The 17,298-nt window shown below is 38.9% G+C and overlaps 1 protein-coding gene across 2 annotated transcripts in view; it reads right to left on the bottom strand.

Moving 5' to 3' along the window:
• Nucleotides 1-14,589, bottom strand: part of rorc (RAR-related orphan receptor C) — a 39,818-nt gene extending 25,229 nt beyond the window's left edge. For both annotated transcript variants that reach the window (XM_056234873.1, XM_056234874.1), the window contains exon 1: nt 14,111-14,589. In XM_056234873.1, the coding sequence (XP_056090848.1) occupies nt 14,111-14,165 (55 nt within the window). In that variant the 5' untranslated portion in view covers nt 14,166-14,589. The remainder of the gene's footprint in view (nt 1-14,110) is intronic.
• Between the last annotated feature and the right edge of the window lie 2,709 nt (nt 14,590-17,298).

The following is a 17,298-nucleotide window of genomic DNA, read 5'->3' as shown; positions in this document are numbered from 1 at the left end:
CTTTGAGAAAGTTCAGATTTGATGCTGTGTTGGCCGTTTCCGATGGGTATTTTTAGCAGTGTGTCTGTCTGAAGACACAGGGCAGGTACGATAAGCATCGCAGGGAAGAACACTTGGCCTCTCTCTCTCTGTCTGTCTCTTACTCCGACTGTCTCTCTCACTCTCTCTCCCTCTTTGAAGGGCTTTGTGGCTTTTTGAAAAAGTCACTTTTGCTTATGTAGCGGAACACACACAAATAGGTGCGTGGCGACTTGCAGACGTACTCGGAAACAAAGACTCTCAAAACAGATATTTCACAACTCCGTCTCACGGTTTGCCTAATAGCAAAAAAATGACCAGTGCTGTTTTCGGTCTGAGTTTTTGGTCAATATAGGGTGCTCAATTCTGCTGATTTTCTCAAATTCAACAAGAATGTATGTGTTTTCAAGTGTGTAGCAGCAAGTTTATCGTTTGATCACAGATTAAAGGATTCTCTGTACCAACAGTGTGATATAAGGCACCAAGGTAACAGATCTAAATGCAGTTGGATAACACAGCCAAGTCCTGATTACACTGCTTACCGCTCAATTCTGGCCAACTAGCAACTAGTTACTTGATCACACCCCTATTCCAGGACCAGAGAGAGAAAGAAAGAGAGAGATTTTGACGGCTTGAGGTAATGTCCTTTGAGACTGTTTGCCACAGTTAAAATGAATTAAAAACAATTGTTTAAAATCACACTTATTCAGAACTATCACCTATTACCATGATCATTAAAATAGCATTTTAAAATGTATGCACGTGTATCTACAAATTATCAAATGTCAATTAAACAAATCATTATAACAAAAAATAACAAGTCTGGACAAACTGAAAAGCATACAGATAGAGAAAACTGACATTTGGGCCTCTGTTATTAGTGCCTGATATAAACGTCTCATCACACCAGTCATGCTTGCACTGAACAACACTTGTCAGGTGACAGCTATAGTATAAGTATCTCCTCTTCAAACACAATTAATGGGGCTACAAAATGGAACAAAAATGAATTTAACCGAGATGTTTGTTCACTCGTCAACTGTATTTCATTTTTTTAAAACATTGGTTTTTCGCAAACCCTTGCTTGGACCAACTATCCTCATGTCACATTTTATCATTGTAGTCCAGCATTTTTCACGTGATTTCACCAAAAAAGCTATGAAGACACGCTGAACAAAAACACCTGCATCGTATGGATGGATTCTGACTTAAACGTGTATGATTGGCCATTGTGTTCATGCAGCCAACAGACATGTCTGTGATTGGCTATTACCAAAGCATGTTGTAAATATACTTTTGCCGCTCTTCACAGAGCGCATGATGACAATACGCACAGGAGCATTTGAAAGCAGCACCTATCAGCGGGTACCGAACTGCACTTTTGGTATTTTGTTCAGTATCGATTTGGTGCCGAAGTACCGGTACTTTTAACAACACTAGCCCAGGCAAAAGCTCCCCATCCAACTTTAAAATGGCTAAGAAATTTCTGTGTCAGCATCCAGTGTGAGCCTCTCAAGACTTGCCTAGAGTCATGGGCTGGAAACAAAGAAATACAGTAAATGGTCAATCACTCTTGGCTACATTGAGCATGTGATGTATGTCTATGCATTTATAATTAGCTTTTCTTCTACTTCCACTCAAAGCACAAGTTGTGGGAATCTCTTCAACCACCTGGATGATGTAATGGCACCCATAGAGTTCAGGAACAGCCACAGTGTCCCCATTACTATACTGGGGCATTAGGACCCACGCAGGCCACAGGGCACCTGATGACTTCTCTAACACCTCTAACCTGCTGCTATACAAGAGAAATCAACAAACAACAACATCCTATAAAAAGGAAAAACTAACCCTTCCTGAGAAACTTGCTTCTAAAAAGTTCTTTGAACTCAACTGGCTGCGAATGAAAATTAATGTATGGATAACTGTAAAGAAACATCACAGGCCATCAAAGTTATTTCAGTTTTCAGTTCACAACCATTGACATTATCATGAGTCTCAAGATTTGCCTCATCTGTAAATTCATAAACCGCTATAAGGTAACACATGCCATATTGTCGTTGAGTGTCATTACTTTGTGGTTTCCTTTTGTCTCGCACCCATCTCTTCCTCTGTTCAGTCTTTAAAGTTCTTTCTCCCTCCCACCTGTATAAAATCTCCCCTATGTTTAGTCAAATGTCACACTCTGCCTACGTAATCGTCGTATTCAAATATTTGCTTGGGAAGAAACTGCGAAAGAGTGTTGCAATGTATGTGAAAGCAGGTAATCTGTGTAGTGGGGTAGTGGATGTAAGCTTCTGGATCTCAAATTAGCCAATCGGCTTCTGGAAATAGATCAGGAATCCAAAGACACTCATTAAACACTAATCTTTCCTTTAATCCAGATTATGTCCATTCTTACCACACACAGAGGTATTTACAGTATTTCTGGCAAGGTTATGTGAGGGAAAGTTAGAGAAAAAGAGACAGTCAAAAAGAGGGACTGAAAGAGATAAACTGAAAAAACATTGAATGAGAAATGAGTCTTAGCGTTAGTATCACAGAGCCATCAAAGCCATCTAAACATCAGAAGAGTTTGAATGAGATTTTTGCAATCAGGAGCGGAAAATTGTGGACATGAACATTCAAATTAAGATGAGGACTCTGGGTGGTTAAACCCTCAGTAATAACGTTTACACACATGGCCTAATTCTTCTGATGAAAGCGGAGTGCTTTGCTTTCTCATCAGACTTGGCAGTTATTAAAACATTCACAAAGAAAATGTCAGAGGATCAAAAAAAATTTATTTGAAGACTCTACTGTGTATAGAGGGTAGATTCAAAAATCATGAAGGCAACGAGATACAAAAAAAGTTATCAGTAGGGTCTACAATCTTAAATATATAAAAATTTCAATTAGAACCAAAAACCATTTACATCTGTGCTTTAGAACGTTTAAAAGCCATTTAGAACTATTTATTCACTTGTTCTTTATAAAATCATGTACATGTTGAGAACTAAAGGAATGTTTGGAGTAGGGATGCACCGTTTTTTTTGGTCGATACCAATACCGATTTTAATGAACAACTATTGGCCAATTTCGATATTTGTCACTTGCTCTCTTATTTGAGCTTTTGTCATTAAAATAGATTACACTACAGGGCTTTTGAATGCTTGAATCTGATTGGTTGATGAACACACACACATACAGTATGGACACACACACGCACAGAAACATGTTGTCAGTGCTGCTCTGACGATTTTTTCAGTAAAAATGTTTAGCAACATAAAAGCTACATGACAATTCTCACTAGCGATGTAATAATGCCGCTGGTCTTGAAAAAGATAAACTTAGAGATTCGGTAATAGAGATGCTGCTGCCAAAAACTGTTGAGAGATGCACAAATTCAGGTAATTCACACACTCTTAATCTCTCTCTCTCTCTCTCTCTCTCTAATAACTGCATTAGTCTGCTATCAGTGGCTAAAGCCTCCATTAATAGTTCTAAAATAACGTTTTGGAATTAGCGATGGAGGCTTGAGATTAGATACATAAGAAATTAGTCCTAGACACAAGTTTTAAGGACAAAAACCTGACAAATGCATTGAAATACATCTGAACAATGTCTTGAGGTGTGGTAACCGTAGTATAAGCGGAATAATTGACCCAAGGTTGTAATGCGGCCACAACGCAAAGCAAAAATGAAATGATTATTTTCTAATAATTCAACGGAGCGTCATCAATTATTCTTCTTTACTCGGTGTTTTGACCATGTTTTAAATCAGCAAAGTTCAAAAACGCATGCATTTAAGTAATACTAGCTAGTTTATTGCTGCATCATAAAATAATTTCTATTGAACAAGGATTGAATCCATTTAACATTCAACAGGCCAACATAAATACAACAATACAACAGAACAAAGGTGCATATGAAATAAACAGTGCTTTTCAGGTAAAGGTTGGGTACCGTTCACATTTTAACCGCTACCTGAAATTCGGTGCCGGTACCCAACAGTACCTTTTTTTGGTAATTTAAGCATGTTTACCTCAATAACTGTAAAGAAACCAAGTCATTTGTAGAGGTGTTATTAACATTATGCCAGAGCTGCCTTGGTCACTGTCTGCCATTGTCTGTGATACTTGAATATTAATAAAAAACAACCATTTTAGTAATAAAAAAAAATAATTTCTATGAAATGTTTTGTTTTCCACAAATTCTGTGTTGTGAATTTTCTAGTTATCAAATTCATTTAATTGATCTTTTATATGAAATGAAACTTTGTCAAACAACATGCGGCACAACTGAGCTTTATACTGTTAAAATTACAACATAGAAGAAAAAGTGTTATTATTCCTTAAAAAATTTAAGTTTTGATAATTTATTATTATTAGTGATAGTTATTACATTTAGATATCTAAATTCAACTGTACAGCAGTAATATACTGTATTATCAAGTTAAACCAAACTTTTATTTTAACGGGTTGTGGTGAAGACCTTTGAGTTTCCGTGTGTTAATTATATAATTGTTATATAACAATAGTTTTTCTTAAATGAAACTGTAAAATGCTGATGAACTTCAGTGACTCTCAGAGCGGCTCTGGAAATGCATTCATGTTTGTGGCGAGCAGGACGAGGCCGAGGGACGTGAGGGAACGCCGTGAGGCCGGTGGCGTGAGTGATAATGAATGACACCTGTGAGACGCACCGGTCTCGCATCTCTCACGGAGGAGCGGAAGCATGAAGGAGGAGCGACGGCAGTGAAGATCGAGAGAGGAACAGGCCTGATTTTGTGCTGTGTTTTGTTTTATTATATGTGACAGCAGTCGTCCGTGAGGGGCTGCTGTCTTTTACTTTCGTTTTGTATTTATTTTATTTTATGTTATTAAATATTGTTGAACGTTGGCCGGTTCCCGCCTCCTTCTTCCCATAACATCTGAACCCCGTTACAATGTTCTTATATAGTGAGACTGCAGAGGCTGAAAACCACCAGTTATTTAGTCAAGAGTAATGAGTGATTCTGTTGTTTTTTGTTGTTTGATTAAAATTAAAAGACAGAGGGTAAAGCAGCAGGAATATTAGGCTGCTGTCACTTTAATAGCTGCACGGATCTAAAGCAAGCTGAGTCTTAATTCAAAGGCTGCATTCTTCGACAGACTCAGGGTACAATGGCCAAGCCTTTGACTGAGAGTTGTTAGATGGGACAGTCTGGCCTACAGGACTGTTCTTGTCGCCAAGCAACTGTGACAACTGCCGTTGACGAGCGGCAGTAATGTTTGTGCTGGACTTTTTATATTCAACTGCCTAAAAACAAAACAGGGTTCAAAAGCTGTCTAAATATAAGCTTCGGAGGCATATAAGGAAAAAAAATCAACATTATGTCCCAGGCCTGGTGTCATTCACGCGGCCACGCAGGGCAGTGTCCTTATTGTCAAGCCCTGCTGTATTTTGTTCAGATTTTGTTTTAGCACGTATTTAATTATTTTACCCAGAGAAAAACGTTGGATTATGCAAGAGTTATTATCCAACTCAGTGTCTTCATCTATTAATGTAGACGTAGCCTAAATTCTTGACTTTGTAGCATCTTCAGACCAATTTATTGATTCTATGTATCATCCATTAACAGGGGAAAAGTTAAACCCTCTTGGGTTTTTTAAAGGAATGTCTGTGATATGAAGTTACCACAGACAATAATTTCAACAATAAATTTTAGTTATTGTGCTTACTGCTTTAAATAGCAGGAGTTTAAAAATTGGGTATAATTCAGCACAAAAAAGGTGGATAAGTGATTCTATCATAATAGTCTCATGTTAAAACCTTTGAATCAACGTGTATTAATGTTAATCCAAAAAACTCCCCAATATACTTCCATTGTAAGAGCATTACAAGGGTTATTCCAACTGAGGGAAGAGTTTAAAATATTGTCTTAACCACAGACGCAGATCTTAACTTATTCCCTGTTAATGGACAATATCTATAGATTGGTTGGTCTGAAAATGCCTTTTATTTTTTAAAGTGCCCTATTATGCTTTTTTAAAATGTTCCTAATTTTGTTTTGGAGGTCTCCTACATACATATCCAAGGTCAAGGTTCTTTTTATAATATACATTGCACATCAGATCTTTTCTCACAGTGTCTGAAAAAACTTGATATATGATTCAGTACAACATGATCCTTTCAGCTACAACTACAGCGTTTGAGGGCGGGTCAAAATAGACGTTGCTCACGGGCAGCACAGGCCACAGGCTGGCATTATGCATACTGTATGTTACAAACCTACATAGATATGTTATGGAGTGAGACTAGACAAAGTGAGACTAGAATTACTGAAGACTCATTTCAGCAGTTCAGAATCGATTCTTTCTTTTAGGAGACAACTTTATTTGTCATGCACTTTGATCTTTAAAACTTTGCAGAACTTTTACATTCAGAAACAGCTATATTACTGTATGAAAGGTATATTCGAAAAAGCAAAACAGGGGAACTTTAAGAGTGTAAAGGTTTTTGACTGAAAATGTAAAGAAGTTGAGAACCACTAGAGTGTGCACAGGTGAACATATGGATGAGATGTTGACTCAGAATAGGAAAGTTCGGCTTATATGATGTACGAGAGAGATATGAGGTGCAAGTACACCGGAGCAAGTGGGAGCTCATCAAAGAAGAGAAGCAGACAGAACAGAATAGAAAGTAAATGTGGAGGAGTTCAAAACAGAGATGATACAGTGAGAGGAGCAGAAAAGGAGTGTCAGATAAGGGAAGTGTGAGAACATGTGGATGAATAGCATGTTTTAGATAGCGCTATAGAGAGAGGGATGCTGACAGGACAAGAACAGAGGCATGACACAGGGTTTATGTATTCTCAAAATATGGAATATATATATTTTTGTTTGTTATAAAATGTACAACAAGTCCTATTCATGTATAAGCAATGTCCGAGAAGTCATCATCAGTGATGAAAAAATATTACAAATACTGTCAAAGCCAATTGTCAAAACATTCAAAATTTCTAAAAATAATTTAAGAAGATTTAAAAAAAGAAAAGAAAAATATTGTCATATGAAACACAATGCTGGGCAAACCTATATTGCATTATATATTAAAGGTGTGCAAAAACCTTTCATACCATTTATAATACACAAACAACTGAAACTGTCCCAAATTGATTATTTGATAAAAATTTCAATTAAATTGAATGAAATAATCCACCTCCCACGTAATGTTTTGCCTGAACTCGTATTGCATGAAATGGTTTAATGGTTAACACACCACACTGCTGTGTTAACTTCCAGTTTAAACAGAATAAGGTCACTGAACAAACTGATCTCGGCAAAAGAATGTCGTAAGAGTGACATAGCCAGTAGTTCAACTTCAGATAACCCAATACACCAGTTTCCAATTAAAGCAATACTCTTTCAGTTGAATAAGACCCTAAAGAGACCTATTGGGTTGCAAGTTCCAAGTAAGACACCCTTGAGGGAATTTCATTTCAGTAACTAAAGTATAGTCTTATCTCTGTGCTACTTGGTCAATAGGTATCACTTTCCTTTCCATTATTCCTCTTTTATTTCCCTGACTTTTTGTTTCATCCCTCTGTTCTCTGGAAAAACAAGTGAATCTGGTACTGGTATCACACAACTGATAATATCTGTCATATATTTGACATCATTACAAAAATGTGCTCACTTTTATATATTCAAACCCTTTTTACACTTTGTACATATGTGTTTGAATTTCAGGCTCTCCACAAATTAAATCTACAACCAATTGGTTATTGCTTTCTTTACAATTGTGAAATATTCTCACTTTCACTGTTATTTGACATGTCAAGCAGTGACAGCAGCTATATTCCATCTAAAAATATTTCAAACTTTTTTTTATTATTCTTTTACTCAATCAGAAAGGCTACACAAAATGGTTCCAAAATGGGGGTTTTGCAGCGATGCCAAATAACTAGGCTATTTTGGAATTCCTTTTGGGCAACGGAAAATTTCTATTGACACTATAGAACCTTTATTTTTAAGAATGTATATAGAATTTTTGTATACTTTCAACAGTTAATTTGTCAAACCCATGGTTTAACTCCCAAAGTTAAACTCCCCCTGTAGTCAATAATTTTATCCCTTAAAACTCATCTTTTATCACCAAAATTATATATTTAAAAGTTTTTTTCCTGTGAAAAAAATTCTTCTTGCCTTAAAGGGTTAGTTCACCCAAAAATGAAAATTCTGTCAGTAATTACTCCCCCTCATGTTGTTCCAACCCCGTAAGACTTTCGTTTATCTTCGGAACACAAATTAAGATATTTTTGATTAAATCTGAGAGCTGGATCACTCCTCCATAGGCTTCTTAAGGGATCGAAACTGGCCGGCCCAAAAGTTATGAAAGACATCGTTAAAATAGTCCAAGTGACTACAGTGGCACAATCTTAAGTTTATCAAGCGACGAGCATACATTTTGTGCGCAAAAAACAAACAAAAATAACGACTTTATTCAACTATTCATTTCCTTCCCTGTGGGCCTTGAGTGAGTTCACGTAGTGATATTGCGCAAAGCTTCTGTGTTGCACGTTACACCCAGGCTCACTATTGGCCGGCGCTGGTCATGTGTGTGATGCGTGTGATGTACAACCTAGAAGCTTTGCGTAGACACTACGTGAACTCACTCGAGGCCCACAGGGAAGGAAATGAATAGTTGAATAAAGTCGTTATTTTTGTTTGTTTTTTTGCGCACAAAAATTATTCTTGTCGCTTGATAAACTTAAAGGTGCTCTAAGCGATGTCACGCATTTTTTAGGCCAAATCACACCATCTCCTCACTAACCGTTGGCTGCCTGTCCCCTGAACACACTGTAAAGATAGGCGATCTCTGTAGACAGCCCAGGCTCCACAAACAGCAACAAAAGCAAACTGCGGCGACCCGCTCCCCAAAACATAACAAACTGTTCCAGCCAATGACCGACAAGAAGGGTTTGGGGGCGGGGTTTGGGGGTTAGTGTGCGGATGAGGAGGAGGGAGGGTCTAGCTAGCCACCGTTTTGTTTGACAATAGTTCGAACGTCAACAAGAAGTGACGTCACCCAGGATCGCTTAGAGAACCTTTAAGATTGTGCCACTGTAGTCACTCCGGCCAGTTTCGATCCCTTAAAGCAGCACTAAGTAGGAATTCCATTTTTGTCAAACAGCGACCCCTAGAGTCGCTGTGGAGTACTTGTACTGTCGTGAATAGCACTCACGCAGAGATGGCTCGCACTCACGGGCGGATCCCCTCCCCCTGTACACCGGTACCTGTTCAGTAGGATGGACGCTAGGGGTGGAACGGTACATGTATTCGTATTGAACCGAAACGGTACGGGCGTCACGGTTCGGTGCACGAATTTGCACGGAGAATACACGGTACAAATAAAAAAAAAACCTCTTTAGCGATAAATTTCGCTCTATTCGCTTTTGGTGTGACTGTGAACGCAGCAATGAACAGGCTGCGATCAAGATTGCAATGCTGGAGTGTGTGTGTGCGCGCGAGAGAGAGAGAGGCGCGATGAACAGTGTGTGTGTGTGTGCGAGAGAGAGAGAGTCGCGATGAACAGTGTGTGTGTGTGTGTGTGTGTGTGTGTGTGTGTGTGCGAGAGAGAGAGAGGCGCGATGAACGTGTGTGTGCGAGAGAGAGAGAGAGGCGCGATGAACAGTGTGTGTGCGAGAGAGAGAGAGGCGCGGGCGCGAATCGCGCGATCGAACAGTGTGTGTGTGTGTGTGTGTGTGTGTGCGCGCGCGTGCGAGAGAGAGAGGGGCGCGCCGCGAATCGCGCGATCGAACAGTGTGTGTGTGTGTGTGTGAGAGAGAGAGAGGCAAGAGCGATCGAACAGTGGAAACATAAAAACATACTCCGTCATTTTTTTCATAGAGGACATCATTAAAACGGCAAATTGTTTACTTTTATTTGTGTACACTCACAATAAAACACAACATTGTGCTTTTGTCAAACTGTAACCTACAACTGTTAACAAAAGTTTTTAATGGTAGTATTATTTTATACGGAAATCAATTATTTATAGTTCAGATGAGAATAAAGTTAGGGTTAATTAAAATGATGGAAAACAAATATATTGATCTGAAATAGCAAATTAATTTTAAATTCATTCAGGTACAATTACCAAACATATCTCAAGGTCTTTTCGTCTTTTTAATAATTTAATTAATAAACTAATGATATAAAACTACTGTCAGTGCACTACAAATAAACTGGTTCTCTGCCTTTATTAATAAAACTTATTTTAAAAAATACAAGGCTTAAGACATTTATAAAAAAGCCTTCTGCATTTTTGTTTTGCTATTCACTCCATTGTACCGAAATCGTACCGAACCGTGACGTCTGAACCGAGGTATGAACCGAACCGTGACTTCTGTGTACCGTTCCACCCCTAATGGACGCTGTAACGAGTGGAAATAAGGTATGGCCCCTTTAAGAGCTGCGCGCGCCCTACCACATGTATATGGCGCCGGGATATTTCTGTTTGATGCTCATTTTTTCAGAATTTTATCAGATCTGTTTTTTGCCGTAAAGCAATTTGTTACCTCGCGAGACCTGATATCACACGATACTTCCTAACACTCAGCCCGGCGGCCCAAAGTTGCAAGGGTGGTTTTGCGGCTCACAGGCACCAGGGGGGTGCGAGACGACCACCATTCAACACGAAATCAGTAATATAAACATTACAATGACTCCAAAGCTGTTCGGTTAAGGTAAAAAAAGTTACTTAGTTCACCTTTAAGAAGCCTATGGAGGAGTGATCCAGCTCTCAGATTTAATCAAAAATATCTTAATTTGTGTTCCGAAGATGAACGAAAGTCTTACGGGGTTGGAACAACATGAGGGTGAGTAATTACTGACAGAATTTTCATTTTTGGGTGAACTATCCCTTTAAAGGGGTCATCAGATGCCCATTTTCCACAAGTTGATATGATTCTTTAGGGTCTTCATGTAAAGTTTGTAAGATACTTTGGTAAAAATTCATCAATGGTTGTGTAAAACAACACTCTTTTTACCTCCTCAAAAACAACTCTGTTCACAGCGACCCGTTTCAGTGCATGTCTCTTTAAATGATAATGAGCAACTGCTCACCCCACCCCTCTCTTCCACGGGTGGTCACACAAGACACAAAAGTGCTGCCTTGGCGGACAGTATACAAATGCTGAGGGCGTAAATATGCTAATACGAGACAGTCCGTCAGTGGTCGTGGGCGGAGCATGAGCAATATGATATCATATTGCTCAGAAAATCCAAACGGCTTATTTATTGAAAGAGTTTAGAGGATAAAAAAAAAGGAGTGAATGGATTTTTCATTGTATGGTGGTCAGGGGCGTCATGCAAGCCAAAATTCTGGGGGATCACAATCTGAGACGTTGCAATTGTTTTCTGACGGGTGATATGGATCATGTTAGGAGGGGTCAGGGGGGTTTCTCCCCCTGAAATTTTTTTAATTCTGGCTGCGAAACATACTATTTCAATGCAGTTTGGGAGGGACAGAAATACCTTAACGGAGCTATAGCAGCAACCCTCCTCTATCTGAGGACTAAGTTAAAGTATGTGTATCTGTGCATTATAAGATGTTTTGAAGGCCAAAAAAACTGGATACAAACAGCTTTAAAACCATGTCACGCAGCTGATTATTTTTCTCTCCTCATCTCCATCACACTTTTTCTCTTTGTTTTTCTCTTGCCCTGTCTCTTCCCCTCCTAAAGTTGAACTTTGACTGATAGGCTTTTCATTTTTGTCTGTCAGTGAAGAAAGTAAATATAGGGTCAACTGATAGGTTGATTTATGAATCATTTTCTCAGACGAGTTACTGAAAGCTACTAGGAAAGCTAGGTAGCCTAACTAAGTTTATTAAATTCATTCACAGTACATATTCATTATTGATCTTATACCTAATACAGGGCCGTAGACAGGGCTTTATAATCAAAGAGGTTCTAAATTTGAGGTGGGTAGGGTGTTCAAATTTTTATTTCTCTGATATGTGCATTTCAAGACGTTTGAAGGCCAAAAAAAGGATAAGAAATAGCCTTAAAACCATGTCAGTGGACAGTAGATTATTTGTCAATACCTGCTCTCACTTCTTATCCATCACTCTTTCTTTTTCTCTCAGTCTCCTGATCTTGCCTTCCCCTCCTAAAGCTGAGCTTTTTTAATTTACTTAAGGCTACAAATTGTACTATATTAATTCTCAATATGTATACATTCATTATTAATCTTGTGCCTGACAAGGAAAACGGCTTTTCCCCTCACAATGACAGTAAACTAATTATTAGCCATTACGAGTCACGTTACATAGGCCTATTTTCAGTTCAAAATGGCGAAATTAGACAAAAGTATATTCGTGTGCCTGATTATTTTTGTCATTCGTTTAACATTTATGAACTAAAAAAACTGTCAAATATGAAATGTTTAGTTTAGCAACTTACATCTCGCAATTGACTGTACACTGAAGCGTCGAGTGAGTCTAAAATTCGCGCTCAGCTTCTGTGAGCATAAAGCCCGCCTCCTTTGATTTCATTGGCCATCTCAAATATTCTGACATTGACGAGCAGTGACAGACCAATGAGGCTCAGATGAACACACACGCGCGCGCACACACACACACACACCCTGTCCTGTGTCCTCTGTTTCTGACGTGCGCTCTGCTCGGCGCCGCTGCGGATTGAAGATGAACAACGTGCTGAATCTGATTATAACAAGTAATTTAAATAAATTATCAGGGAGGAAAAATCTGAGGGGGCACGTGCCCCCTCACTTTGAATGGGCATGACGCCACTGATGGTGGTTGTCCACACACTGCAAAGACACTTTTATATGCAAACACCATATAAAAGTTAATTTTGCATCCGATGACCCCTTTAAAATCGCTTGAATATAACTACTAGACCCTTTCTTCATTACGTAGATTCATGAATATGCAAATTAGCCCCGCCGCCTCCACACCAGCCCATGAGATCCACTTGATCAACTATAGTCTACTGTAATAAACGCTGCCAAATTGCAAGTGGAAATACTGGTTTAATTCAGCCATATATGTTTGAACCAGAAACTGATTTCAGATGATTATACAGGCTCATCTACAAGTCGACGTGTCAGAATGGTAATGTGCTTTATGTAGTGCTCTTTACAACGTCGGACACATGACGGTGATTAATATAAGCCTTTTGCTTGACTGCGTTATCAAACAGCTAATAATTTGTTGCTAATGTTACACAAACTATGTTCCCGTTCACCATCTCAAGAGTCAGACAGCTGCCTTCTAACAGTCAGCATCCATAAACGCTTTGAACAACCCTGAACATCAGTGGAGAAAGGCATATAGTTCATCGTAATATACAGCCTACATAATTCACCAGACACATTGCTAAATGTGGGCCAACACGACTTTTCATAACAACATAAAAAATATACCGGGATAACCTGGCTTCTCTTGAGACTGCCCTGCTTCGCAGCATAGTAAACGATATGCTAAAGCCCGCTCACACGTTGACGTGATTGGTTACAAGGTGTTTTGTGACGTCAGAAACACCAGCGATTTCAAACAGCGTTTTTACAGTTTTTAAGGAGAAAATGGGTTGCACCTGGTTTTTGTCTTAAAGCATAATAAAAACAACACATAGACATTTAAACAACATTAAAAACTTGATTTTCACCACAGGGGATCTTTAAAAGAAACATGACAACAAAAGTGAAAACGCAACGCACCCTGCACTATGAATGACCAAAAATCAGTCAAATTGACACTGCACGTTTAACAAGAATAGATAAGGCAGCACAACACTATTTTGAATACACACTGGATCAGAGGGAGAAGTGACAGAAGTCAGAGAGTTGTGGTGTAGCTGGCTCGCTTGGCACAAGCGCTGTGGGTTAGTGTAGGACTGCTGCTGGCACACAAGACAGGCACTTCTGTCACATAAGGGGTGTGTATTTTTAGTGCCACTGGTCTCATATCTAACACTGCATGTGTGTGCGAGTTTGTTCCACGTTTCACAAGTGTTTGACACTCATACACACACACGTGCAAACTGAGATCATTTCCTACCAATGCAGCAGGTATGTTATGGTTTAATGAAATACACGCTTACCTCTCTGAGTGTTGTCGTGGTTCGGGTCCGGCGATGCGGGCTCATCATTTTCCATTACTTTCCTATCAAAACTCTCCGTGCCAACACCTTATAGTTTAGTTGTGATTAGTGTGTATTATTATTACTAAACTAATTTAATAAACTAAAAATCCACTTAAAGGAAGAGAAGACAACTGCGGACACTTTAACGACCGGGACGCCGCAAACGTTTTAACAAGCACATCGCCATTTTCAATAATCCCTTAAAAGTTGGCTCGTCTGGTCAATAAACAAACAATGTTTAAGTCAAAATGCTCCTCCGCTTCGCTTCGTAGTTGTTTGAATATAACTAACATGCGTAGACATTTCAAAAGGAAAGAAAAATAGTTGACCAGCCCCGGAGAGAGAGAGAGAGAAAGAGGGGAAGAGAAACGGACGGGCACTTGTTGGATAAATAATCGACCGAGTGGCCTCTGGCGCGCGCAATGACTCTGTCTGTCCAGGCTCGCGCAGCGCTCGAGCTGTCCCGAGCCAGTACGGTGTTATGTCATCAATCATTATGTAATAGGCGCTGGAAGCGCGAGAGTATTGCTTTTAACGGGAGACTGAAGGGTAGTTTATGAGCATTTTTGTCCGGTCCACTATAATTGTGTTTTTTATTGTATGCTATAATAACATCACACCACACTACAAGACACTTTTTTTTACTTACAGAAATTCTGTTCTATTTAATTTATAGCTATACCAAACTAGGCTACATAAACTGGATTAAATAATTTTGTTTAAATATTTTAATAATTTTTCAATATCTCTCTCGGACGTTTCAATTTTATTTATTTTTATAAAGAGAGCAGTTTCATTTGTTCTGGGCACATGGTCAATAATCCTTCAGTGATGTGATGTGTTGTGTAATGTGAATTCAGCACTGAACTGTCACTGGATAACATGAGGCGACTATGTTAATACACTCATTTATTCAACTGTTAATCAAGAAATAATTATTAGTAACTTTCATATACATCCCAATCCTTTTCCACAATCCCTAAACCTTATTTTATCATCTTAGGTCTTATGCCCGGTAGGCTACACATAGTACAATTTTAGGCTGTCCCTGATGAAAGATGGCCAATCGTGGTGATTTCTGAGGTCGTGGCTCCTAAATCAATGGTGTTCCTGCTGTAGCCTGGTTCAAAGACGGCCGTTGTCACGGTCTTAAATTGGGACCAAAGATCACCTGTAATAATTTTCTGACAGTGTCAGAGATTTAGCATGATCATCTCAAAGTGTGTTTGCTGCTACGACCTACGTCTGCTGACTAGCCAATAAAAATGCAGCATGAAATGGCGTATTGATCAACGCAGCATGGCGCTTAAAGTTACAACTATACTCACCTCAAGCTCCATTTACAAAATTGGCATGCCAAGTTGGCCTCTTTTTCCTAGCTCCTCTTTGTTTCAGCACAAAAAATGCCACATTGCGATTCATCTTACTCTATTTGTTTACCCCTAGCTTACTGATGATGTTTTCTTCTTCTATACTAACTTGCGTCGTAGCCATTATCGTACAATCTATGCATGTCGTACCCAAGTTTATCAGATCCATGTCGTACAGTGTGATTTGTAATGATCTTATACGATTGCCAAAATCGCACAGTCTGTAGCAGACATTAGAAAAATGTAGAGCTCACATATGGTATTATATATTAAGTCTAGACTCAGACTGTCAGGGTTCTCCAATGTTGAGATTACCATACGAATCCTCAGTGCAAACAGTGAAAGTTGACCACTAGGGCCCCCAGTAAGTGGCGTCGCTACATTTTCTGGGTCCAGACTATTGCATTGGACCTCCTTGAAATAAAAAAAGCTTAGTTGTCTATTATCAATAGTGTAGTGATTTATGAAGCATGCACAGCTCACACAGAAATCACTTTAAAAGCTTTCTGTTGGTCAACACAGCGAATTTGTGTGTCCAACTTGAACCCGATGTGAAATTCCGCATGGGGAAATCTTTCGAGTGGATCCCAATTGCAATGACTGGCTTTTCATGGGGTTGGGGGACATTCAAAAACATGTGTGCAAAAGAATGATACAGCCCTCATAATTTTTTATAAACAAATTGCTACTGATATAAGTTGTACTTTCCTTTCAGTTAATTCATTAATTACTGCTATATTAGGATTGGGAGGAGAGGAGAGCGGGGGGACGAGAGAAAGGGTAAAAGATGTTAAATACCTTAAAACACTCAACACCCCCAAAGGATATATATATTTTAAATTATAAGGTCTTTCTTTTCTTTTCTCTTCTTCTCGCTCTCCTCATCTGTTCTTTTATTGTTGTTTTTTGGTCGATGTGTGTATTTTGTAGAGTTTTTGTATGTATTTCTGCAATGATAATAAAAATAAATAAATAATAATTACTGCTATATTACTTTTATAATTATTAACAGTATAAAAAGCCAACATGCCTCGACAAAATCAATGAAAAGGTTCGTTTTTGACTAAAATTATGAACTGCCTGTAAAATGGATCTAAAATGGATGATGGAAATGGTATTTTGGTCAGACCCAGGTTTGACTGTTAACACCATGGATGGAAAATGTCTCCCCGAGAGTTTCGCTGCAGTGTTCCCACAAAAACCATCACGCAAAGCCAACTTGACCAAACACTCGACACCTCTCCATAGATAGAAACCCACCTCAGACTGCGTCCTACATACATCATATGCGAGGGGCCTGTGGGAGACTACAGGGCCCACCACAGAGATGCAGCTTTAAATATTTCTTTCTATCACTTTAAGTGTGATGCACATTAGGCTAAGGCTAGGAAGGTGTCTGTGTAAAGCTCCAGCTTTACATGAGAGGTAGTCAACATATGAAGTCACACTACACCGCATAACAGTATTAACACAGATGAGTTTAAAATCTACACATATGAATGTACACTCCTCTGATGTGGACAATGTGTCATTCATTACCGTAACACTGCGGTGTCAGTCAGTTCTCTTTACTGGAATATATGCAGCAATGTGGAACTTAGATCAAATGGATTTCATGCACATGCAATATGGATATGGTGGATACATCCTCCCTCCTTTCCTGCAACAGGAAAAACAAGATTCATTGCATATAGAGATTACTGGTGCAATCCCAAACTTAGCAGGATTAAATTGCTTCATTTTTAAATGTTAACACTTGTTTTCATTGCAAATGCA

This window comes from Rhinichthys klamathensis, unplaced genomic scaffold, assembly GCF_029890125.1.
Source record: "Rhinichthys klamathensis goyatoka isolate OS25496 unplaced genomic scaffold, OSU_Roscu_1.1 h1tg000407l_1, whole genome shotgun sequence".
In the NCBI taxonomy this organism is placed as follows: Eukaryota; Metazoa; Chordata; class Actinopteri; order Cypriniformes; family Leuciscidae; genus Rhinichthys; species Rhinichthys klamathensis.
The sequence above is the reverse complement of the archived record's forward strand: the minus strand, read 5'-3'. Positions and strand labels throughout refer to the sequence as shown.